The following is a 26,562-nucleotide window of genomic DNA, read 5'->3' on the forward strand; positions in this document are numbered from 1 at the left end:
AATTTTTTTCTCCTTTTTTCTGGTCAATGATTAAATATCCAATCTCTCTAATCAGTGCTAATCTTATTACTCTTTACAATTAAGTATAAAATCCGATCAAATGATTACAATTAAAACCATAATACTCTTTGACTTCTAGAGTTAGACATCTCTTTGCCTCCTTTTTGTTGATTATTTAATTAGTTCTTAACTAACACAACTTTAAAAATCTAATTTCCTTTATTTTAATTGTTTAATATTTAACATCTTCAAAATGAATTCATTATCACTGTTATTATCTATTCTAATTGTCTCAGCTTTTTCAGGTAAGTTAATTAGTGAAAAAGTTTAATTGATTAACTAATTTGTTTTTTGTTAATTTCATCAGTTGGTCAGTCCTGGTCAGCTAATTGTCACCTGAAAGAATTGGATTATTGTGCTGCATCTTTAATTGTTCAGCTTCAAAACCAAGGTAGATTTAATTTACAATTAATTTCTCTTTGATCATTTCTAATTGTTTACATTTTCCCTCTCTCAATTAACAGCAACTCCAACAACCGACGCAGCCATTGATTCATATTGTTCAACAATTAGAGATGCTCATGATTGTGCTTCTAATTATACGGCTAAATGTGCGACCTCCTTACAGAGAGAGTTGATCGACTTTGTCGCAATCGGAGGTGTTGCCGTCGTCAAAGAGTTTTGTACTCCTGGTAGTCCACTTCGAACCAATTATTTGGCAAATGCTAAATGTCTATCTGAGGCCAAAATCGAGGCTAAACGTTGTACCAACGATTTACAAGTAGCCGTTGAGGAAGTGATCACAACCTCATGGGAGAAACGAATTCCTCTTGGATGTTGTGCCTTCAACCGATTCCAAGAATGCTCCTTATCGATTGTCAAGTCGCGATGTGGTCCAAATGTTGTCGACTTGGGTCGTAAAGTGATGTCCATGACCACATCTCGAATACCCGAAACAGTTTGTCGATCTTTCCCGACCAAAAGTCCACTTTGTGTCAACATTTTACCGGCAACCGGTGAGACACCGAAAGGGAACAAATCAACCAGTCTTATAGCTCGACTATTTGCCACCGCCGTTGGTAATTAATTGTTTACTCGACGAAGAAAATATTTTATTTACAATTGTAATTATTTCAAGCGAAACTGTGATAATTGACCAATGGTCTTAATGACACGAAGATTCTCAGCAATTAAGAGAATCTTCATTCTAATAGATGTTTTTAATTAACAAAGAGGTAACTATTTACTTCCTCTAAAAAGAAGCAACAATTTATCAATAAAAATACATTTCTGACAATCAAATCAACTTTTGTCGAGTGACAATCATTTCAATTGATTCCGGAATTGATACTTTACTTTTGTCAACAAGTTTAATCATTTGAAAAGAGAAAAACAAATTGATTATAATTAATTTGCTCTTGGTAATAATTTAATTGCTGATTACGCAAACACATTGTGTTTCTTTCGAGTGAATCAATTAACATTGATTGTTGATTGTTTGAATGTTAACATCAATCACAATCAACTATTTCCGATTGAATCTTTTCAACCCAACGAAGCAACAATTAGATTAATCTACTCGTCATAATTAACATTTCATTTCATTTCCATTTCGTATTAATCAATGATTGTCTGTAAATAGAATCAACAAAAATTCCCCGAATGTATCATAATAAAAATGGAGATAAATGAGGACAATTAAGTGTTAATGGAAAAGTATGGTAATGAAAAAGGGAAATAAATTGCTATTGAAACATTTAAAGTTCTGCATTTAATTGAAGATAAATTATCTAGAATAATAAATATAATACAACCTAAAAATTAATTTTTGGTTTACTCGTTTTTGTTAATCATTTGACGAAAAGTTGAGATGGTTTGTTGTTTGTTAAGAATTAGGAGGAAGATAGAATTGAGAATGTTAATTGTTAAAGAATGAGATAGAAAATATGAGATTTAGAGCTTTGAGATGCGTATTAGTTAAATACGCGGCGATAAAATTAAAACACAATTAAGCAACAAGGTGATCTGATCAATGCTTGTATAATCTATCCATTGATTACCTAGAACAAAGAGAGTGAGAAGGGAAAACAATATAATAGCGATGAGAATGATGGTGATGATGGATGATGATGATGAATCAACAATTTTCATCTAAAAACAATCTTCTAATCATAAATATCTTTGATTCAAAATAAAATATTAATTATCTCCTTGCTTAAAGGATTGAGTTGATACGGAAGTTAATCTTTTAAACCAACTGTAAATGATAAACTGAGCTAAAGAAAGAAAAACATAAACATAAACAATTGCTTTCTATCATCTTATTTTTTTTTTGATTAGTAGTGTGATTGTTGATTTCTCGTTTCTTTTCTTTCTTTTTCTGTTTTTCTTTTATGAGTTGACTTTGCTTCATAATCTGGCTGAGAGAATCAGAAATAGGTAACCGATAAGATAATCTTTTGTCAATCTTATATCACAGGATGAGGTTTGCAGCTTTTCTTGGAACGGTCGTTCTGGGTGTTTGCTTTTTTAACAAAATCCATTAACTGATCAAATGAGTTTAAATAGCGGTGGGTTGTTTTTTCATTCTAATATCCTGAGAATGTTTGTTCCATGTGAGCCTTGTATTCCTTTTTATGGATAAATTTGTTTCCAGTAGCTGTTGTAGCAGATACTGGTCTCCCGGCGTATCTATTGAGGGAGAAAAGGTGAGAAATTAGGTTAAATTGTTAGAGATATATAGAGGTAATTTATCAGTTGATTATTAATTCTTACTTTAATTCTCTATTCTGTTGATCAAGATGCTTGAGAACTGAATGCATATGTGGTTCCATATGAGGCCAGAAACCTTGGTTTTTATGTTCTTCTTGAGACCAAATGAGTTGGGCATTTGGATATTTACTTATCTCTTCAGTAATCAAATCCCAAGGGAAGGGACATAATTGTTCAACTCGGGTTATTGCAACATCTTTGTCTAATCCACGAGCAGTTCTTTCCTTTATCAATTCGTAATAAACTTTACCGGTACAGAAAACAAGAGCTTTGGTATTTTCAGCATTTTCAGAAGCAGAACCCGATTCAGGGATAATTCGTTGGAACTCAGTTCCTTCATTCATTTCATCGAAACTTGATCGAGCATCGGGATGTCTTAATAAAGATTTTGGTGAGAAAACAATTAGAGGTTTACGGAAAGGAAGAGCAACTTGTCGTCGTAAGGCGTGGAAAATGTTTGCTGGTGTACTGCAATTAACAACAATCATGTTAACATCATGTAATTGACGATTAACAAAATCAACATCATTTATATATTCATCGGCCTGAATGAATGAATAGAAAGATAATTGATTAGAAAATAAAAATTAAGGTTAACATGGTGATCAAATGAATGAATAAAATGGAAACTTACAGGATAGATATTACCATCTGAGTTACATAATTGGAGGAATCTTTCAGGGCGAGCTGATGAATGCTCAGGACCCATTCCTTCCATACCGTGAGGTAAAAGAAGCACAAGTCCGCTTTGTCGAACCCATTTAACTTGTCCACTGCTAATAAACTGATCAATAATACATTGAGCTGTATTATTGAAATCACCAAATTGAGCTTCCCAGATAACTAATGCATTGGGGTTGGTCATTGAAAAGCCAAGTTCAAAACCAAGGACACCATATTCGGAGAGGGAACTATTACAAACAGTATAAGGCGCTTGATCGGGGTAGAGGTGGCAAAGTGGTCTGTATGTTGTCTTATCAACGGTTTGATGGTGAAGAACATGGTGACGATGAGAGAAAGTACCTCTTTCAACATCTTGTCCACTAAGACGAACATGAATTCCTTCTTTAAGGAGAGATCCAAAAGCCATTGCTTCACCTAAAGCCCAATCGGCTTCTCGTTTTGAGACCATTTCAAGACGAGATTTAAGGATTCTTTTCATAGCCGGATGAATCTTGAAATTTCCGGGAGGTTCAGATCCAAAAGCGGTACCAATGTGAGTTAAAACATCCTCCGAGACACCGGTTGGATCAGATTTGTATGGATGACGGGTTCCAAAGAATCCATGCCAAGGTGAATCAAGCCAATCTTTATTGTGAATTTTACTCATTGAATCACAATTTTTGAAAGATTCTTGTAAAATCTTTTCATACTTGTTTTTAACCTCTTCAATTTCATCGACAGTGCAAACACTTTCATCAACAAGCTTCTTACTGTAAAGATCAAGAACAGGTACTTGTTTCCTGATTCTGGTGTACATCAATGGTTGGGTGAACATCGGCTCATCAACCTCATTGTGACCGTTTCGTCGGTAACCGACAATATCAATAATAACATCTTTACCAAACTTGTCTCTCCATTCAGCGGCAACATTGCAAACATGGACAACTGCTTCAGGATCGTCAGCATTAACATGGAAGATGGGAGCATTGACGACACGGGCAACATCAGTACAATAAGGTGAAGATCGGGCAACCCGAGGATCAGTAGTGAAACCAATTTGATTGTTAACAACAATATGGATGGTACCATGTGTTGAATAATCAGCAAGATCGGAAAGGTGAAAAGTTTCATAAACAACACCTTGGCCGGCAAAAGCAGCGTCACCATGTAATAAGATTGACATGACTTTCTTTCCCTGGCTATCGGAACGGTAAAACTGTTCAGCACGACATTTACCTTGAACAATTGGATCAGAAGCTTCCAAATGAGATGGATTGGCAACAACAGCCAATTTTATCATTTTGTTAGTCATTCGATTGAGTCTTTCGTGACACATACCCAAATGGTATTTAACATCACCGGAACCCTTAATAAAAAGGAGAATTATGGAAAATCGATAAAATAATTACAAATTTATCTTTTTTTATGACGATATTATTAGTTAAAAATAATGTATCAACACAAACCTCATCATCCGGCTCAAGGGCGCTGAATTGGGCAAAGATTTGCTCTAATGGTTTACGGCAAACGTTGGCTAAAACATTCAATCGGCCTCGATGGGGCATTCCCATGATGAAACTTTCACAACCTAATTCACTTGATCTATCAATGATCGTTTTCATGGCTGGAATTAAAACTTCAATACCTTCGAGACCGAAACGTTTTTCTGAGACCCACTTTTTGGCAAGAAACTCTTCAAATTTGGTTGATCGAGTTAATCTGGCCAATAAAAGTCGTTTCTGTTCTCGGTTCAGATCCATAATATTAGGAGTTTCAAATTTACTTCTAAGCCAATTACACTGTTCAGTATTATTGATAAACATATATTCAACACCAATATGATTACAATAAACATTTTCTAACCGGCTGATGATCTCCCTTAAAGTTAAAACTTGATCTTCACCACCAATATAAGTGTTTTTAGGTAACTTAAATTCTCGATCCATGTCCCGTTCATCCAACTTATGGTGTCTCAGAACAGTTTCCGGTGAACTGGGTGCACCTTCAGATGTTTGTAAATAAATATTAGCAGAGGTAATTTCCAATGGATCAAGTCTAGCTGCTAGATGACCTCGAACTTGATAAGATCGAATAATAGCTTGAACCGAAAGATGATCATCAATTGATGGATCAGCAGTAGAAACAGTTTGGGAAGAAGCAAAGGAACCACCGCCAGTACTACCAAGTGCTCTTAAAGCAGCAGCTGAATTGAAAGCAGCTGTCGGGCTAGAATAGGCTTGACCAGGTTGTAATCCAGCACTTACACTCTTAAAAAAAATATTCCATGAAGGATGAACGGAAGCCGGGTCAGCCTTCCAGGCTTTAAACATTTCTTCCACATAAACAGAAGATGATCCATTTAGAAAGGGTTCTTGGGCAACCGAGTTTAACCTTCTAGAATTGAGACGCTGGTAGTTTTTAGATAAAACACTAAACAGACACCGATTCATGGTGGATAAATAGATGGAAACGGAGAATAACTAAATTAAATAGAAATAAATTAAATTAAACTACGAGAGAAAAAGAAAAGAAAACATTAACCAGGAAAAAACAGTAACAAGGTCACAATAGAAAAGCTTTTACCTTGTTAAGTAAATGAAGACAAATGTGAATGTTTACCTCATAACCAAAGGCAACGAAAGAGAAAAGAACATTTTATTTGCCTAGTGGACTAAATGGGAACTAATTTTCTCTTTTCTAGCGGAGAATTTGGATTTTCTCAGATTAACCCAATCTCTTAAATCTGGATTAGTGTTTTTTTTTGTTCTCATTAATCATTTTGTCAACATTATTTTCTCATTCATTTATTTATAGCTTCAATTTAATATTCTGACATTGATTTGTTTCCATCATCTACTTAATTTTAACCATCATTGACCAAACATTTTAAAGCTCAATCATATTACCATTGGTATTTGATTTCGGTTTTATTTTACTTCATTTTTGGATTAGTGACTTGGTTTCTAATATTCATCTGGTTGTGATTTGCTCTTTGTTCAAGTGTATTACCCCGAGAGTGTGTTTAAGATATCGTTTATTTCAGATATTAGAGAATCCTTTGTGAGAATCGCTGGTGGTATTTGCAAGTGTGAAAAAAATCGTCATTTTTGATCATTTTACTCATTGGATTGTGACTTTTCTTTTGTTTAATTGAATTGGAAATATTAAATTTACCTTGTTAAATTTTTCTCAAAATGGCCGATCTTCTTGGTTCTATTTTAAAAGCCATGGATAAACCTCCATCAACGACCCGTAATGATCAAAGAACTGCTGCAGCTAAAAAACAAGAGGAAGCGATGAGAAAAATAGCCGATGAAGAGAAAAGAAAATTGAAAGAATTCAAAGCGTCAATTGAGAAGCGGGTGAATGAATTCATTGCAGATGAATCTAAATCTTCTTTAAAATTCGAGCCAATGGAAAAAGTTCAACGGACAATCGTCCATGATGTTTGCGATGCCAATGGTTTATATGCTTCTTCTTTTGGACTCGAAGCCGAGCGTCACACTGTCATCTATAAACAAGATGCTGTTCCCTCTGAAGAAGAGTTGGCCGCTCTTCGGCGAGGTGAAATTTACGATCCCGAAAAAGCTGCATTGAAAAAAGTATTAGAAGCCAAAGAAGAACTTGAGTCATTGAAAAAGAAAAAAATTGTACCCGTAACCAATTATAGAGAAAAATATGAACACCTAATAGGTAAAGACACTGGTAAAGAAGCGGCAACCATAGCGAAACCCAGTGAACAATTTGGTTTGGTACCAACCGCCTTAAAACGAGATCAAAGGTCAATCGAGGAAGCGCTAAATGATATTCGGTCAAAGAAGAAACTTAGACAAGAGTTACTAGGAGCATCGACAAGTGATTATAATTCACAAGAGACCATTTCAACCTCAAGTGCGTCCAATGCTCAAGCGGGTAAAGATGAAGACGATAGTGATTAACAAGAAAATGAATATTCTTTGAGGATAATTTGTTTCAAAATAAAAAAAAAGATGACAATCAATTTCTTTTCAAGTAAAAGTAATTAGGTTTGATTTAATTGAAGTAAATATCACAAATCAACAAAATATTTACAAACAACTAAGGGTTTTTTATGTGTTTTCTGATTTTTCTAATCAGAAACTATTTATAGTTTTTCCACCAGAAAAGATGGAGCTATAAATCAATTAAACAACTAGAGGTTCTAATATTGATGGACATTTTTATGCCTCGTCTCGTTATAATGTCTAAAAAATGATTTACCCCATTCATAAGTGCTAATCATTATAGCACAAGCGGGAGCCACTTTAATTAATCTTGGTGATAAGCCTGCGAATAGACCTTTCAATCCTCTTTGAGAATATAAATGTTTGATTATGGAAACAGTTGATTTAGGTGTTGTCCTTGTATGATTACTTTTACCAACAATTAGGTTTTGTCCAATCTCAATTTGTCGATGTGTTTTGACTACATCGAAAGGTAATGTTATTATGGCTGCCACCGAACCGGCGATTCCACCACAAATGAAACTTTGAAAGAATGTTGGTTGAACTGTACAGTTTAACTTTCTTTTTAATCCTTCGTAACCGGCCCAGTAAAGAGCGGAGAAAGGTACATCACGAAGTATTGTTGGAACAAGACCACGATAAAGTGCTAAAATTCCTTCTTGTTGGATTAATGATCGTACTGCTCTTCCAATATCAAAATAACTCAATTTCTCCGATTGCATTTTAGTTCTTATCAATTCCAATGGACTAATAGTTACAGCGGCGATAACACGAGCACAACCGCCAGCAGTCATAGGAACCCAAAGTGGTTGATCTTGAGGTAATCTGCCACGGTGGAGGTTAATTCGAGCTCGAAGTTGATCATATACAGTGAAATATATAACAGTTGATGGAATAGCCATAACTCTGGAATAATTTAAAGGTAACAAAACAAAAAATCAAGTCTAAACTTATCATGAGTTTGATGATTTACATACAATGTTGGTGGTAATCCACTCCATAAACTAGTGATCCCTTCATTTCTGGCAATATGAACAATACCATCCTAGAGATAAATTAAAATGTCATGACAATAATTAATTAACCCTCTTTAAATAAAATCTAATCAAAATCTAAGAAAGAGTAGATTATATTCGGGATTATAAGTCTTGACTCTCTTCTTGTAGGAAATAAACTGACATAATGTATAAAGGATAAATTAATTACCAGTGTTCCTGTGAATGGAGCTCCACGTTTGAACCATTTAACTCTTTCGGATTGAGTCATTTGAACTGAAGCAGCTTCAGAATTTCCATTTCCATTACAGGTACAAATATGATCCATTAAACCATTACAGTAAAGGAAACATTTATTGCGAATAAATTCTTTCTCTCGAGCTTGAATACGAATTTTAACCACATCCAATGGTGTAACTAAAACATAGTAACAAATGAAAAAAAGATTATCATAACTGTAAACATAAAAATGGAGGAAAACAGATAAAAGTAAAATGTCAAGGTACAAACCAATCAAAGAAGTGATAATGGCACCGGTACAGGATGAAGCCATTTGCTGACCAGGAGTAATATTGAAATTTAGTCCATCAGACGAGCCCATCATTATGATTTATGTTTCTCAATCAATGAAAGGCCTTGAACGTTACTACGCACAAACAACAAACTGTTACAAGGGTTAGCACGTGCTTGGTAAATTCGCTAATGATTGATAATTTTTACATTGGAAGACTTGAGTTAACTATAAGATAGAAATAGAAGAAGATTTTAGTCAATGAGAAATTGAGATAAAGAAAATAATCAAAATTCATTAAGAATATAAAAAGTGAATAATAACCAAACTCATTTAGCTTTGAGATAACGATCAAAGGTGAAGAAAAGGAAACATTGACAAAACAATAACTTACCACCATTAGTTTATAATCGGTTTGATTCTTCTCACAAATCATAATCTTCTTTCTTTACTAAGTTAATTAGCAATATATTAATGACATATTATTAATAAATACTACAAAGTTGATTAGAATAACAAAACCTTGAAAATTTAAAGGATCGACATTTAATCAGGAGAAAGTGGAGAAAGTAAGGAAAAGAAAGAGAAAATGTGAGGTTACCATGGAAACGAAAGAAACAACTTTAAAAAGAGAAGCGGTTTTTTCAAAGAAAATGACGTTAAATTCAGAATTTATTTTTAATAAAGTGAACAATTTCAACATGGAATATGTTTTATCGTGAAAATTTTTATCGAGAAAGAAAAATCGAAATTCAAATTAAGAAAAAATGGTTTGAAAGACAAAATCATGTTTATCAGCTAAGTTTAGATGTTATTGTTGATCAAATTGTAGTTTTTCTCAACTTTGCTGATGACAATGAGTTAATCAGTCTGAGTTAATCAGACGACTCAAAATGTTTAGAAGACGTTTTGAAATCGGCAAGATGAGATTTTGGATGAATGTACATTTTAACGGGAAATTCAATGTCAAGGTCAAATATTTGCGCTATTCTCATAATGGTCAGTCTATTAATTACTCCATCGGGTTTCCATAGTTCACAGGCAAGTTTAACTCCATCGACATCTCGAACTCCCATGCTGATCAGGTAACGAATTGTTTTCTCTTGAATTCCTTTTAATCTCAGAGTTCGAACCCAATTGGCAGTTGGAACTGTATCAATAATCTGAGCAACAGTCGAACGAGTATCAATTGTGTTACTCTTTAATAGAGAGGTTTCAGAATAACTTCCAGTAATTAGACCATTGGTCAACATCGCATCGATTAATTTACGCAAATTAAGATCACAAGTAACGGCCAAAGAAACTCCCATTACACTGAAGATCGACTTGAAGTCTAAATAGTCCAAACTATTCAAGTGCTTTCGAATGGTCAACTTGGATAATTTCCCATTGATGGTCAAGGGATCTTCGTTTATGCTATCACTCATGTTTTCACAATAATGAGAAACTTTAATTTTAACGAATTAACTGAAAATAATGATCACAGGAAATGATTTATGATTGAATGATAACCACTAATTAAAATCCCGAATCAACAATTGGTTGACTCATGAGGTGGGAGGATAATCGGGATTAAGATTAAAAATGAAGCAAATTTAATGGATGAATACAATCAAGTAATTGTTTGCTTTCTGAAGGATTAAAATTAACAAAAAACCAGCCCAATTTTTAATTGTCAACATAATTAATTGATACAATTGTTTATTTGATCTAAATTGGTTATATTCACATTTGCAAACAACCACAATAAACACCAAGAAAAGGTTAATTGCTGTGAAAATAATAAAACTAATCAACTGTTAATTGAATAGAGAAACCAAATTAAATTGAGTAGTTAATCAAACAGTTGTAACAACAACAACAACAACAATCTAATCAAATTGTTTCCAGTCAATCGATTCCCAATCAGCATTTGACAATTAATTGTGTTTACATTTACATCAACAAAAACAGAAAAGTAAACATGATAAATGTTAAAAGATGTTGATGATCATGATGGTAATTAACTATTACGATGAAATTATCAATAGAAATTAGATTTGATTAAAAGCTAACAAACTAAATTGTTGAATGTATCATCTTGATCCAATCTAATTAAATTAACAAGGTAACAGGAAGATTTAAACAAAAAGGAAACGGATATACAAATGATAACATCTAATTAATTGAATAACTTTTCGTTGAGTGAAAATTTAAATGTTTCACTGTTGATACAATGAAAGTTATGATAATTGTAATTAGTTAATTGTCGGATATGTTTCCAATTGATTGGAGTATTTATCTACAATTGAAAGAGAGACAAACCTTTTTCTATTCAGTTTCTATTCAGTTTCTCTCTCTCTCTCTCTTTCTCATCATTTGTCTTCATCATCATCATCATCATTAATTCAGTTATATCATCTGATAATGATGATTTCTACCCAGATCATCATCAGCAGATGGTTAGGACTCGAATTGATTACAATTAACTAATTGTTGAATTACCTTCACTTGTGTTTCCATCGCCAACAGTATTGTTACCAACACGGAACAAGTTAATTGTGTGTTGATTTATTTCATGTTTCCTTAATTTTACACTTTTGCAACTAAATTTTCTTAATAATTTATTGATTGTTTTAAGTCTTAATTATATTTAGAAAAATGTTTAAATATTCAACTCTTTTAATTGTTACCATTTTAACACAATTTACTTTGATCATAAGTAAAACCACCGAGACAAAAACAACTACATTATCACCCTCATCATCTTCATCACCATTAAATCAATTATCTTCAAATATAACTACAAATTCAACAACAATCAACGATAATCATGGAAGCGCAAAGAAATTAATTCATCCATCAGATCAATTTGATCAAACAAATACAACTAATCAAATCAACGGCTCCGAAGTGACCAGTTTACCGAGCAAAATTCATTACGTTGATTTTAAATTGACTGAAAATTTCAACACTTCTAATGATTTCTATGTGGCTCTTACCAATGGTACCGATCAACCAGATGATCTTAATCCGGTTGAATCAACCAACGAAACAATTATCGATCAAGGTAAACATATGTTCAATAGTCTTTACAATAAAGTGACTAATCTAATCGATTACGATTCCGTGGATAATAATATTTTGTACAATTTGTGGATTCCGTTCATTTCGGGATTTCTGGTTGGATTGGCACTACTTGTGCTCTTGTGCTGCTGTCGCAAATGTTGCCGACGATGTCCATGTTGCCGTAAATCACATAAAATTAGTTTTAATCAAAGTAAACGAGGCTCGAAAAAGTTACAATCAGTTGATGATAATCGTTACCTTTTAGTTTCAAATCATAGTGATTCAGAAGGAGTTTAGTTAGTTGATTGTAATTCTTACATTTTGTGATCAATCAATTAATTGTAATGTCGTTAATTTAATGATGGTAATTCCGATTGACATTTATTGGTTTTGGAAAAAAAAACCTCAATTCATGGAAACAATTAATTTGTGTTAATCATTACTTTTTAAATCGTCATCCAAATCTTTCTTACCAATAAAGATAAACATTTACATGATTTAATAGTTGTTTCAATTGATTGACTTGATTTTACTTCCTATTAATCGCGTTAATTGACGCAAAATTAATTGATGATAATTATACACAAAAATGGGAATCTCATTTAATTTTTTAATCAAATTGATTAACATATTATAATAATTCTGTGGGTTTTTCAATTTACCATTTGTCTCTGTTGGTATAACTATCAATCGAATGGTAAATAATAATAATTGTTAGTATGCCAATTCAAGGCAATAATCAACTAACAAAGTAATAAAGTTAACTTACAATTAACTTTAATTGTTAGTAGACAGATAAAAAAAAGAGTCGATTAATATCTGAGGTCTTTTTTTCTGGAAGTTGAGTCGATCGATTATCTTTTTTTTTTCCTTCTTCTTATATTGGTTTATACAAAAGGGTCGTAACGTATTTCCTTCTGTATCTATTGGTACAGGAAAGCACCATGACTCCGTCTTTAATGGACAGAGCATAAAGATGATTCAACATGACATGATTAGGTTGTGGTAAAAAGGTTGGGTCACTGGTGGTCAAGGTCGGATTGTTAAGCATCACTTGAAGAAGGTGGGGAGGTAAAATTGGTGGACCAGCACCTTGATTGCCGCTTGATCCTCCGCTGTTATTTCTTGAGCTTCCACCGGCAGCAGGTTTGGGTTGCATGGAGGAAGGAAACTCTTGAGAATATGAGCCTAGAACAATATTAATGTTGAGGTAAAAGAAATTAAAAAAGAAGAAGGTTAGAATATATTTATGGTTATTTTCCTTTTAAAGGGAAAAAAGGATAGAAAAATCAGAGATATTAAAAAGAAAATTTAAAAATAATGGAGAGTAATTAACCTGGTGGAGATCCACTTAATTGATTGCTGTTATTATTCGCTGCCAGATCCATTGCAAGGGCTTCGAAAACTTCGAAATCGCTTTTTTTTACATTAATAACATTCTTGGTTTTCTCTTCATCCAAGGTTGCATTTGTATTTACGGTCTCATTACCATCCACAATAAATTTGTAATGATGAACACCCTGTAATAAGAATTGGAATACATTTTAGAAAATTCTAATAGTTTAACAATTAAATGAGCCAATAGAAGTACAAACCTCAGGCACATCAACAATGGCGATGAAATTACCATGACTATGGACCATTTTAATTGGTTTCCAATCACTAAACGTCCCTGAAATGAGGACTTCTTTACCTCCTCCTTCCCATTTGAATACCGTAGGTAAAGCATTTCCATCAATTGAGGTTCCTTGACTTATAGTAGATGTACGAGGTCGAATCTAATAAATGAACAAAAAAAATATAGAAATAAAGGAAGCAGAGAGTTAATTAAATCTGTATTATTACAGAGAAGAAGAAAAGAAAAGAGGGAGAATTAATTGATGGTGGAAACAAAGTTTACCTTATATTCATCATAACCATCATCTACACTGTAGTCGGTTGATGATTGATACAATAAGGGTTTTTTCCGTCCACCACCGACAAAATCAAATGATTTAGAATCATCGGCTCGAGGAGATGATGAGATATCTCGATGAGGATGATTAACACCATCAATGGTATAAAAGTAGTTACGGTCTCGTTTAACCTGAGATGTATTCGTGTTACCCATTGAACGATTAAAATGAAATCAACAGAACAAATTTAAATATCTCCAATTTTGGCCAAGCATTAACGATAAATAATAAAACACAAGTAAAAACCAGAAGAAAATGAATAAACGACAAAACAATTAACGGCGGTGAGACCAGAAAAAAACACTCATTAAATTAACGATAAAATCAAAGGCAGAAAGAGATGAAAATAAACAATCGACAATCAGCGCCACCAATTTACTTTCTTTAGGGTTTTTCTTCTCCAAGAGATGGAGCCACAGAGTTTCAATTCACTTGCACGCTCATTTGAAGTATCACATGTGTCAAGTTCAAATATTCTTTGTTTTTCTAATTGTTATTTAATTTTATTCTTATTTAATTGTTTAAAATTATGGATAATTTTGTAGAAAGATGGAATTCCAATGAAAAAGTGATCAATCAAATTATTAAATCTCTTGCAGTTTGTAAAGACGATGACAGTGAAGAGTCTGAGAATATAACAAAAGGTTAGTGGTTTGTTTTTTTCATTGATTTTCTTATTTTCTTAATTAATTTTTTTTCTGTTGTTATTTTTTCTTTTGATTGTTTTCTTTGGTTTTAGCTGCTGCAATAAAAATCAAAAAGCATAAAGAAAAATTGTTGTTGAATAAAAAAAAGTCAAAAGAGAAGAAAATTAAAGCTAAACCAAGTCCGGTTGTTGTCGCCGATGGAGCTTTGATTTTTTCCAAATTTGATCTTGTTCAACAACAGCAGCAACAAGATGGTAAAAAGCGACAATCTAAAGATGAGAAATTGAAGAAAAGGTTCAAAATGTTGAAAAAACAAGGGGAACGACTATCCAAACTTGTAGAATCCGGAGAAACTGATGTAGCTGATAAAATAAGAAATGAAAGCGCTTGGAGAAACGCTCTGGAAAAGGCCGAAGGTAATAAAGTTTTCGATGACCCAAAGAGACTACAAGCTTCATTAAAGAAACACAAGAAGACGAAAATAAAACACGCCAAGGAATGGGCTCACCGGAAGAAAGAAGTGGAAAAGGATAAACGGAAAAGACAAGAGAAACGGGAAAGAAACATCAACAAAAAGATTCTTTCAAAAAAGAAGAATAAAAAATCAAAGAAATAATTGAAACAAATTAATCAACTTTGGTGAATTTAATTTAGTTTTATTTTATTTTTGATTATTATTACAATTTACAAACTGCAAAATGTTGCAAATTTAGTTTTCCTTTAATTAACAGAGAGAGTGTCTTGCATTGATTACGATCAAAACAATTGTTTAACTTGATCGTTAATCCAAATTGATTGGTGATAATTGGAATGATTTTTGTTGACTGGATTGGATTAAGAAATATTGTTAATAGTCAACAATTAATTGTTGATTTAGGAAGAGTGTAAATAGTCAACAGATTAAAATGAAAAAAAAAGAATCAACAATCAACATGAATGAGTTAATCAAAGTTAATCATTTCTCTTTCTCTCTGATTGTCATTAAGATAATCAAATTTGTTAATTGTGATAACATTTGATACCTTAAATAATATATTGAGAGTTGATTGTTGATTCTTGTACATTGATTGAAATTACAATTTAACAAGAAATTGAATCTAATCAAACAAATGATTTGATTAATTACTTGATTATTATTATTTTAAAAGAAATAATTTAAATTTAATTTGGATGAGGTTAATTGTTAATGATTGAGAAACATTAACATGGTAGAAGCAAAATAAGTAAACGGGAAAGTTAATCAAAATTGATTGTTAAATTAATTTAAATGCTTCTATCATAATGTTAATTGATTAATTGGATCAATCAAATCATTAATGATTTAAGGTTATGATTAATCAATAATAATGATGATTATTATTAATAATTGAAGTGCAATTTTGGGACATAAAGATGACTAGTAACTAATAATAAGTTAATGAGTTAATTATTTGTCCAATCAATCGAGATGATTAGTTAATCATCACAATTAAAAGTGACTTTTACATTTTCATTTGTCCGAGAGGTTAAAATTTGATAACAATTACATGAGATCACTTTTTGCTTGTCCAATGTATGTTAATTATTTGGATTATAATAACCTTATTGCTTGATAATTATTAATTAGTTGATTATGATTAGTTGAATATACTTACAATCGTTATCATTATTAATATCATTAAGGGAGTTTAGTAGCAAGCAAATTGTATTCATTATCAGTGATAACAATCAATACAAATACGATTTTCATATTCAGTTAGTTGATTAGTTGGTTAGTTTGTTTTCTCTCTCTCGCTTGTCAGTCGATTAATCAATCAAGCATTAAATTGATGATGATTAGATTTAACAATCATCATCACCACTAATAATAACCATAGGGACCACAGTCTTTAATATCACCAGTCCGCTCTTTTCTGGACTTAATCAATTCGGGATTCACTTGTTTACAGTCATAAGCCCAGCCGATTGCGCTCATCAGGTCGATAAATGTTTTCGCTGGATTCCATTTCCATCCTAATTCACTGGCACCATAATCCCAGGGGAAAGTGTGGTGATAATTGTGAAAACCCTCACCGCCGGCGTACCAAGAGACCAAAGGGATTTCAGCGGCGTAAATGTTTTTATCATATGGACGACGTCCATACATTGGCATATGGGCGATACTGTTGAGTGGGCAATGAGAGACAATTAGTAAATCATAAAAGGAGATTCAATCATCTTTATCTATTATGTGATTACCTGGATGATGATTAAAGGTAAATACTTAGTAACAAATAATCAATTTCTAACAGAAATAATCAACGGAAATAATAACAAGTCAATGGCTATTAAAAGGGTGTGGACACAATCATATCCAATGGTGATTTTGAAAAATCTATTTTTCTTTTTTCTCTATTTCTAAACACAATTGATGAGCCACAACGTAATTCATCATCATCATCATCGTCGTCAGAATTTATCATCTCAGTTCAGTTTTTTATTCACAATCAACATTATTCCTTGATGATAGTAACAAAAAAAGTCATTTAGATTCTGATATTGGTCTATAATGGAATCTAAAACTGATCATATTATCTCATCGATTTTTTTTACTCTTCTCATGGTGAAGTAACATCACAAAAGGAAAACGCCCTTTGAATCTTAATACACTCAGAGAATCGTCAGGTATCAATTCTGGGTTAGCAAATTCACTTGGAATCATCATCATCAAGAATCAACGGAATTGTTGATATGGAAAAACAAGTAAACCAAGAAAATCACAATCAACTGCGTAAATTGTTGAAAGACGAAGACTAAACGAAACAATCAGTTGATTCCTTTCCAATGTTAATCTATATTAATTACTGTTGCATTAGATTGCTAACTTTCAGCTTCCATCTCTCTAATTAAGTCTTAATTTAATATTAATTGTCTTCTATAACTTGGCAAATATTAATAATCTCATGAGACTCAAAGATAGACTCAGTTTGTTTGTTAATAAGTTAAACGTAATTGTGATCAAGAATCCAGGATTCAATTAACGGTCACATTTGAACAATCAACATTTTATCAAAATTTAATTAAATTACAAGTATAACAAAATAAGGTAAGTTAATTGTAATAATTTCCTTTTAACAGTTTCCTATTAATAAGTAACAAAAAAAAACCAACAATAGAAAATAAGGAAACAATTAGTTTAATCATTGGATAGAAAAATACAATAACTCAGTTAATTGTTGGAATCTGAACAAAATGTAGACTTGGAATCAACAATCAAATACTAATATATAATTAAACGATTAATTAGGTTATATAGAAATGAAACAATCGAGAATAGTTTTCGATAGAAAAAATAAAATCTACTCCAAAGTTCACAAGAAATGATGAGAGATTTTCATGATAAAAGGAGAATTTGTTAAATGAATTTAACAGAGCGTAAATCAGTGAGAACTGTTATTATTAACAGAATAGAAAATAACTCAATTCTATCAATATTAAACTCACCTATTTACAAGAAATCCAGCATGAAGCTGAAGGACAAATCTAAGTAGACCAGGAATCCAGAATCCAATCCAATAAGAATCGCCCCAAAGTTTTGGTATAAAAGTTGGAATAATGAAACAGGATAATATAGTTAGAGGCATGTAGTATTTACGTTGGAATCGACAGACCGAATCGGATTCAATGTCGGACATGTCGATCTTTTTACCAGCGGCAATGACATCGGGATGCTTTTTACACATCAACCAGCCAATATGAGAGAAAAAGAATCCACGTTTAGCATTATATGGATCAGCATGAGTTTCGGTGTATTTATGGTGAACTCGATGATCTCTACACCATTCGTAGATAGGACCCTGTAAATGAGAGAGAGAAAAGAACACAAAAAATTAACTCATTTCAAGTTCATCTGATACATGAATTATTCAAGGAAACAGCTGATTAGTAAAATCAGATAATCTTTTAACCTTTAAACTAAAAGATTCTCATCATCATCAATCTAGATTATCACAAACGATATTTTCACTCCCGATTCTGGATTATAATTGATGGAGAAGATGAAAAGATTGATTAAACTGTAAGTTTAATCTTCTGGGGAAATTTTAAATTGTTTTCTCTACATTAATAATCCTTGCCTTCTATATTTTCACAATTAAACATAGAGATATAAAAGTTGATTGATTAGATTAAATTGTTATCTACGTGATTACGTGCCATTCAAGGTGTGGTCATCATTGGGATGATGAAGATGATGATTTGTTTAAAAATCTTTTTCTCTCAAATTACTTATTCCATTGAAACAATTGAGGTTCTATGATATTGAGACAATTTAGAGAGATAATATTTTGGTACCTAAATTGCGTGTTACAAATGATTAACTATTATCTCAATCATTGGAAAACAGAATAACAACAAATCAATTGTCATTGTCAACGAATACAAGGTGGAGTTGATAGTAGAGTAAACAATTTAAATACTAATACTTATTGTCATGATAATAATTGTTTTCTCTGCAACCATATCAAGTTAACTTAAACATCATCGAGGATTCGATCAATTAATTTGTAAGACAAAAAAACAGGACAATCAATTGAAAAAGATTAACATGTAACAGTAAATTATCACAATTAACTGAAAGGTTTCACCATCATAATCAAGATGAAAACATAACAAACATAATCTAATATAATCACAGACCGATAATCAGGTAACTAATTCAATCAGAATTAAATGTAAAAAGTTTTCCAATTATTTCATAATCAAAAGTAACGGTAATCCAATAATAAAGAGTTGATCAAGTTAAACTATTGTTAATTATGTTTCATGGAGATTGGTGAACAAAAAAACTCTGGAAAAAATCAACTAATTACAATTAATTGAAGCAGAAAATGAAGATTCATCGCTAGGAAGCAAAATGTTAATGATAAAGATGCAAATATAAAGGTAAATATAAAAATCAGATCATATTTATAATGAATAGATTTGGAATCGCCTAAGGGCAATAAATAGATGATAACAAGATGAAAATGTTAACATATGATTATCATTATATCAAAGTTGGTGAATATAATATTAATAAGTTAGTAAGAGGGAGAGAGAGGGAAAAAAAGGAAACTATCATAACATCAATAATGGATTCTGATGATTCTGGTTCATGTTCATGGTGATGAGATTCATCTTGAAGCTAAATTTTACTCTGGTACGTCAACGAAAAGGATCATCATCATCATCATGATAAAGGTTTGTTTTTTATTGTTATTCGTTTGAATAGATTTACTTTAGACTAGGAAATAATAACATAGAATCAAATATAATACATATTAGATAGAAAAAGCAAAAGAGGAAATAAAAATAACAGAATATAAAAAGTATGGTCTGATAACTTTCTGCTAAAATTGATGCTATTATTTTCATCATCATCCTCATCATTTCTGAATCATTTCCACAACTTTTGGCTATCAACGTTTCTTTTTTTTTGCTTGACGTTAACGATTCTTCAGAATTGGGAATTAGCTTCATCTACTTCTGTAAACTGATATTCTCAATGTTAACATTTAAAAGTAGGATATGATTGTGTGTGTTGGTGAGTTGATTAAGTGTTGGTTTATTGCAACAATTAAGAAAAAATAATGTCATTTGATTAATTGATTATCCATTAGGTTTTGTTGTCAACATGGATTCGTAATATATAATAATTTACATGATAAGGTTAACGAAGGAAAGTAGAGAAATGATCAACTCCCGAAATAGAATGAAATTTTTTGCTTCTCTTTACCTGGAGAGAGATGATGATGTTGTGAAAACCTCTACTTTTTTCACCAACCATCATCATCCATCCTAATCATCACCCTAATCACCCACTATCACTGTTAACATCAAACTGGTTAATCGTTAACTGTCAAGTTGATTGTGATCATGTTTTCAAATTGCAATGACGATGAGGATGAACAATGATGATGGCAAAAAAAAGGAACAACAAAAGTTCATCATTAGGGATTTTCAAATGTTTATGCTCAGTATCAACTCTTGGATATTGATTAGCGTTTAGACCTTGAGACAAAGAGAGAGAGAGAGAAAAAAATCATCTTGATAACCTACGATTTTCATCATGATGATGATAATTTTTACTGAGAGAGTCGTCAAGTCATGAACAATCATCAACATTATCATATTATCAAAATGAGAGACATTATCACAAAGATAATGATCAATGAGAAACAAAGACATTAATTAACATTCATAAAGACATTTTGATGAGGAAAAATATTCTGCCTAATGAATTGAAACAAATTAATGATTATGACAAAACTTAAATTGATGGTTAGCTAATTGAATAAAAAATAAATTGATTAGTTAATTGTTCTCATTACTTACTATATAAAGTGTGCAGTTAAAATAAGCCAGTAAAATCCTTAACGGTAACTTTGCCTTGTAGGCTCGATGAGACCATAATCGGTGAACGCCTGCCGTTGCCCCAAAACCAGTTACTATGTAAAAAATAACTAAATTGTAAATAAATAAAAGGTTAATTAGTTAATTAGATGAATGTTAATTAATATAATTTAATGGAAATCATAAAACAACATTACAATATTGAACAACATTACGATGAGTATAAGTTGAATCTTTAGTTTTTTTTTTGCTTTCTGATTCTGATTTGGTTAACAAATTAGCTGATTAATGAATTTATTTGATTATCATCGGGAAATTGTTGATTGTTAACAATTGATTTGATTTTTCTCTCTCTCTCTCCATATTATAATTACAACCAAGAAACTTGATTATTAACTCAATTAACTGCGTAATTTAACAATGATTAATGAAAACTTTAACCACAATAAAAGCGAATCCATTTTAATCTAACTTTAAATCATTTAAATTTCTTTCCATGATTAACTCAGTGAACTTTTGATATTAATGCTAATCATAATAATTATGTTTAATTTTCATGATAATAACTGTTTGTTCATGATAACCACGAACTGTTCAGAATCGTGATCAGAAAGCAAAGGGATGAGAGAGAAAGAAAGAAAAAAGTAAAGCAATGATATAATTATAAAGAGAGAAATAGAAATGAAATAATCTCAATCAATTGAGACACATATGAATCTAATGAATCAGTTAATTAATTGTAAACAAAGTAAATGGGAAAATAATTAAACGACAACAATCTAATCAATACAATGCTAAGACAATTTAGTTGGATAAAAAAAAGTACAATGTGAATGTTAAGGTTAATCAAAGGATTGGAAAACATTGTGTCCAAGAAGATGAACAAAGAAAAAGTTTCAATGTCAAAAATAGACTATAATTGATATCGATCCTTGATTTACAAGAGAGAGAGAGTGAAGATAAAGAGATGATAAAAGATGAGGATGCTGATGAAGAAAAGAAAAGAAAAGTTTTCTTCCATTGTTATATATAAAAACTATCATCATCAATATAAAAAGTTCTAGAACATGAATATAAGTTGAATTGATAACGAAAAAGTTTCAACATTAACTGGAGACTTTGAATGATGATCAAGATTGTAATCAACTTATCATTTGGTAACAAATCAGTGCAATAATAATAACCGTTATTATTAATATTCAACTATTTGGATCAAAATTTAATCTGATTACTTTGATTTACCATAAGTTAATATGATTTAAAATGCAAGAATCTAAAATTAATCAATGATACTCAAATAATAATTGAAAATTGAATCAATTGATTTAATGTAATGATTATTGGTTATGTAGTTTTTACCTACATTTTTCATCATGATAATGGTAATAATAGTTCTGGTGGTTATTCTGAAAATAACAATCAATTCTGTCTATCAGGGTTCTCATGTTATTTTAAGCATTTTGATTATCAAGATAAATTTGATGGATCTTGCAAATAGACATTGGATCCAATCATTTACTTTTCAACTAATAATAGCAATCAAACTACTCTATCAACAATTACGCTGACAATTTAACTATTATTTACATTTTTGGTTATGTATTAAACATAGTAAACTATGTATATCCATTGAAAAGTTAATCTAATCATTTGGTTGATTAATTGTGAACATTTTCAAATGATTAATATGAAAAAAAAGTTAGGTAATAACATATTGAAATGATAATAGTATTAATCAGTTGATTAACTGATTAGTTTTCATTACAAGATTTACAATTAAACTGTTAACAATATAGTGGTTGGATCTAATCAGTTTCATTTGATTACTTTTTAATCCGGTTAATCATGTTATTTAGTTAAATTCTCATCGATTATAATTATAATTGTGATTCATTAGAAGTGTGATTTAAAACAAAAGCTAATTAATTTTTCAGTTGTAATTTCATTGTTCTCAATCAGATTTAATCCTATTTTATGATACAATAGATTGTATTTCATATAATGATTAAGGATCAAGATAATAAACTATTTTTATCCTTACATTGAGGATTTGATAAATCATTTTGATTGTCAGTCTAATCAAAAATGATTTAGATGATCAAATCTATTTCCGTTTTTTTCCTTTATTCAGTCAAGATTAACATTGACACAATAATATTGATCAATCCATTGATCAGAATCTATTTTCATCTTCAAAACATGGTATCAATTGAGAAAACTTCAACTTAATCAATTAAAACTTGCAATCTAAATGAATCATCCAAAATTAAGATGACCAAATCATTGTATTGAATATAAAGTTAATCTTAAATGATATAAGAAACTGATTAAGTTTTCATCAATCTTTTATACCAATAGCATTACCATTGAGATTAAAGATGAAATGTTATAAACCTTAATTTACATTGACCAATGGTCATTGTTTTATCTATTAATCTGGATCGATACATACATTGTATATTAGCAAACCAATCGGATTATAAGGGATCATCAATTCACTGAAAAAGACTTGGCTCATCATCAAGATTATGAACATTGATGATGAGGAAAAAAATAACAACAGTAACATAATTAATTCATAACCAAGGTAAATATCATAATGTGTATTTGATACACATAAATGATAATGTGTTATGATAGTTTACTGAGGTAATTGAAAATAATCATCATGATATTATAACGATTTTAGTCAATCAAAAGTAGCAAAGTAAATTAATAATGACGTAAAGATGATATTACCTATGTTAATGAATACCCATGAAATAAACACAATCAACGTCAAAGGTAAAACATACACACACACACACACACAATCAACATATAACATGTAATCTAAATCCATAGACAACATGAAAGATATTGAATAGAAGAGCTAAAAATAGCAAGAAAAATTCATATCAAAAAAGGTCACAGGTTGAATGTTGACTCTATTGTTTGGCAAGTTTGTGTAATTGATGATGAATTGTGTGTAATAAATTAAATTTGATAAATTAAATTAAGCTTATTTGGGTCAGGGGGCGAGGAGAGTTGATTAAAACAAAGTGGGTGGAAGATGAGGATGAGAGAGAGAGAGAGAGGAAAGTGAAGGTTAAATATTCATTTTTATGAACATTTAGTCTTCTTTTACTGGACATAAACTGACCAACAACAATACGACACAACATGTAACATGATTACTACGTTGTTGTTAATGGTTATCATAAATATTGCATATTTTATATGTAATTGTATTAATTTTTCATCTATTGTTTGTTGTTGTTGTTGTTGATTTAATTGCTTTTATGATGTCTCATTAATTAACTTACAGGTGAAAATTAATGTTGTCCAAGATGCTTGGGTTAGACTTAACCAGATACCATATAAAGCACCAACATGAAGAATTGCATATCCAGCAACATAAGACCAATATATTTGCATATCCATCTCTTTACCGGAATCAGTTGATTTATTATTATTGTTATTGTTGTTATTTTCATAATTGTTGTTGGTTTCCGTTGATGATGATGATCTGTTGACCAGATTCTCGTTATTTGAGTTGATTGCTGACTTGGATGTTGTCATGATTCACTGAATATGATTAGTTATTATTGTCAAATATCAAATTATTGTAACCCTATTGTTGTTATTATTGATAAAGGAGCAAAAAATATTATATTCAAACAATTAATCACTTTTGGTAAGGTTTTTATGGTTCATTGTTTCAAATTGATTTTTCATTGATTGTCGTTTTATCATTCTTTTACCTTATCTTAATTAGAAAGGTAAATTGTAATTAGTTTGAATAATTCAACATCTTTGTCTTCATTTTGATACAAACATATAAACACATGAATATTTGTTAAAATGAATTCAATACAATAGTTACACGCAATTGTCTCGTTAATTGTTGTAATAGTGTTTCCATAATAAATTATAAAGTAAATGTGATTGGATTGGAAACGATTTAACAGTAACATATGATTGCGAATCAAATTTAAAACTGATCATCTGTATGTGCAAATTAAAAGTAATCACAATTATTGTAATCTAATCATTTCGACTCTCAATGATAAAAAGTGACAAAGATTAAGACTCACCTTAAATTTTGGTCTTTTTTTGGATTCAATTCTTAATTGTTTTTGGTTCACAATTGAACATCAATTGAAGCGATTTACATTAGCAGTTGATGAGTATTAAGATTTACAGGGTGATGGAAATCCGTTGATTGATTAACGTTGTTTACCCTGAAACCTCAACTTTTAAGTTGAATCATAGGAAGATTAAAAGAGAGAGATGAAGAGATGATCTTTTCAGAACCAAAAGGTAATCATGTAAACCAGAATCAACTGAATATCTAAAAATGAGATCACTTAAAGGTTGTAAATGAGATGAAAAGATGATGGGAAATGTCCAATACCTAGAAAGACATGGAAAGAGATAGGGAAACACTTAAAGAAGAAGAAAATAAAATGGAACAAAAAAAGAAAATAGAATATGAAAAAAAACCAAAGAGAATGTTTAACTTTCTCTTCTGTATCAAGGGGAATGTCTGAGAATGTTTTTCCTTTGTTGACTTTATTTTTTTCCTCTCGAATCGAATGGAAGATGATTTTGAGCACTAGAATACAGAGAGAGATAGAAGGAAGAAGACAGGGGAAGATGAAAGAGACGATGGGATGATGATGAGATTAATGAAAAGAAAAACCCATGGAAAGAGAGAGAGAGAAGGTAAAAAGATGAACCCAACAAACTGAGGCGGCTTAAGGTGCTGTTGATTATTCCTCTGAGAGAGATAAATATGAATACTTTCACATGGAAGAGAAAAGAGTATGTTATTAGAGAGAGAGAGAGGAAAAAGAAATGACAAAAGTGGGACTAAGTTGAGGTTCCAAGAAATGTGAGTAACATCACATGGAGAATGGAAAAAGTAATAACAATGAATTCAGAGGGAAAATTACAGTTACTTTAATAGAAAAAAACTCCAAGATCTAATCTTGAACTCGATACCAGAGAGACTCATGGACTCGATACTTCGCGGATTCGCTTGGATTTTTTTCCTTTAATTTAATTTTCTGTTAATCATTTAGAGTTTAATTTACTTTAATGATTAAGATTAACCCAAATTACCACCTCCTTAGTTCCATGTCATGAGGATTTCATTTGACTTTAGGCTTGGACTCTTATCCAAGTTTTAATATCTTGGAGTGAGAATTTGGGATTTCCAATGTTGGTACATTTTTTTTTCTCTTCATTTTGTCAAATCAAATTACGTTCAAATGATTAAATTGCAACAATTTAACCTTCCAATTGTAATTTAATTTAATTCTCAAGCATTTTCCATATTCTATTAGCTTAATCACATGAGAATATGGATTAGATTTGGTTGATTTTAATCCAGTTGATTTGGTGTAAAGTTAATTGACTTTCGAAAAGGAAGAAAAAATTTCACAATCTAATTAAATTTTGATTTAAATTTCGATTATTTTTTATTAAATTATTCACTCTTTTCTGATAGAAGGTAAGTTAACTAGACAAGTCGTTAATTGTTATATTTAGATTTTGTTAATTAGTCTGTTTATGATATTAGTATTCTCATTCGTTTCCTCTGGTAAATCTAACAGCAGCAACAATTAGTTGATTGTCGAATTTTAATCGAAA

General features: G+C 31.0%; 7 protein-coding genes across 7 annotated transcripts; 3 read left to right on the forward strand and 4 right to left on the reverse strand.

Moving 5' to 3' along the window:
- The first annotated feature begins 105 nt into the window (after window positions 1–105).
- LOC128394365 (uncharacterized) lies at window positions 106–1,302 on the forward strand. Its single transcript, XM_053354687.1, has 3 exons — window positions 106–305; window positions 368–451; window positions 525–1,302. Exons 1-3 carry the CDS (start codon window positions 254–256, stop codon window positions 1,085–1,087), a joined length of 699 nt encoding a protein of 232 aa, XP_053210662.1. The 5' UTR covers window positions 106–253; the 3' UTR covers window positions 1,088–1,302.
- Window positions 1,303–1,748: 446 nt separating this feature from the next.
- Window positions 1,749–6,045, reverse strand: LOC128394330 (2-oxoglutarate dehydrogenase complex component E1-like). Its single transcript, XM_053354651.1, has 4 exons — window positions 4,902–6,045; window positions 3,407–4,801; window positions 2,776–3,317; window positions 1,749–2,691 (listed from the first exon to the last, which is right to left on the reverse strand). Exons 1-4 carry the CDS (start codon window positions 5,883–5,885, stop codon window positions 2,589–2,591), a joined length of 3,024 nt encoding a protein of 1,007 aa, XP_053210626.1. The 5' UTR covers window positions 5,886–6,045; the 3' UTR covers window positions 1,749–2,588.
- A 129-nt stretch (window positions 6,046–6,174) lies between these two features.
- On the forward strand, window positions 6,175–7,481 carry LOC128394362 (sperm-associated antigen 7-like). Its single transcript, XM_053354685.1, has one exon. The coding sequence runs from the start codon at window positions 6,630–6,632 to the stop codon at window positions 7,371–7,373; it is 744 nt and encodes a 247-aa protein (XP_053210660.1). The 5' UTR covers window positions 6,175–6,629; the 3' UTR covers window positions 7,374–7,481.
- Window positions 7,436–9,473, reverse strand: LOC128394354 (probable mitochondrial glutathione transporter SLC25A40). The gene is made up of 5 exons (XM_053354676.1): window positions 9,319–9,473; window positions 8,924–9,152; window positions 8,625–8,830; window positions 8,396–8,463; window positions 7,436–8,324 (listed from the first exon to the last, which is right to left on the reverse strand). The coding sequence occupies exons 2-5, from the start codon at window positions 9,015–9,017 to the stop codon at window positions 7,616–7,618; spliced, it is 1,077 nt and encodes a 358-aa protein (XP_053210651.1). The 5' UTR covers window positions 9,018–9,152; window positions 9,319–9,473; the 3' UTR covers window positions 7,436–7,615.
- A 3,095-nt stretch (window positions 9,474–12,568) lies between these two features.
- On the reverse strand, window positions 12,569–14,256 carry LOC128394360 (5'-AMP-activated protein kinase subunit beta-1-like). The gene is made up of 4 exons (XM_053354683.1): window positions 13,873–14,256; window positions 13,568–13,750; window positions 13,309–13,492; window positions 12,569–13,160 (listed from the first exon to the last, which is right to left on the reverse strand). The coding sequence occupies exons 1-4, from the start codon at window positions 14,080–14,082 to the stop codon at window positions 12,850–12,852; spliced, it is 888 nt and encodes a 295-aa protein (XP_053210658.1). The 5' UTR covers window positions 14,083–14,256; the 3' UTR covers window positions 12,569–12,849.
- Window positions 14,257–14,367: 111 nt separating this feature from the next.
- On the forward strand, window positions 14,368–15,273 carry LOC128394366 (surfeit locus protein 6 homolog). Its single transcript, XM_053354688.1, has 2 exons — window positions 14,368–14,571; window positions 14,667–15,273. The coding sequence occupies exons 1-2, from the start codon at window positions 14,457–14,459 to the stop codon at window positions 15,188–15,190; spliced, it is 639 nt and encodes a 212-aa protein (XP_053210663.1). The 5' UTR covers window positions 14,368–14,456; the 3' UTR covers window positions 15,191–15,273.
- Window positions 15,274–16,333: 1,060 nt separating this feature from the next.
- Window positions 16,334–25,832, reverse strand: LOC128394356 (stearoyl-CoA desaturase 5-like). The gene is made up of 5 exons (XM_053354679.1): window positions 25,002–25,832; window positions 24,231–24,538; window positions 20,908–21,035; window positions 18,037–18,389; window positions 16,334–16,715 (listed from the first exon to the last, which is right to left on the reverse strand). Exons 2-5 carry the CDS (start codon window positions 24,484–24,486, stop codon window positions 16,415–16,417), a joined length of 1,038 nt encoding a protein of 345 aa, XP_053210654.1. The 5' UTR covers window positions 24,487–24,538; window positions 25,002–25,832; the 3' UTR covers window positions 16,334–16,414.
- Window positions 25,833–26,562: the final 730 nt, after the last annotated feature.

Source organism: Panonychus citri, unplaced genomic scaffold, assembly GCF_014898815.1.
Source record: "Panonychus citri isolate SS breed McGregor unplaced genomic scaffold, ASM1489881v1 Contig00139, whole genome shotgun sequence".
Lineage (NCBI taxonomy): Eukaryota > Metazoa > Arthropoda > Arachnida > Trombidiformes > Tetranychidae > Panonychus > Panonychus citri.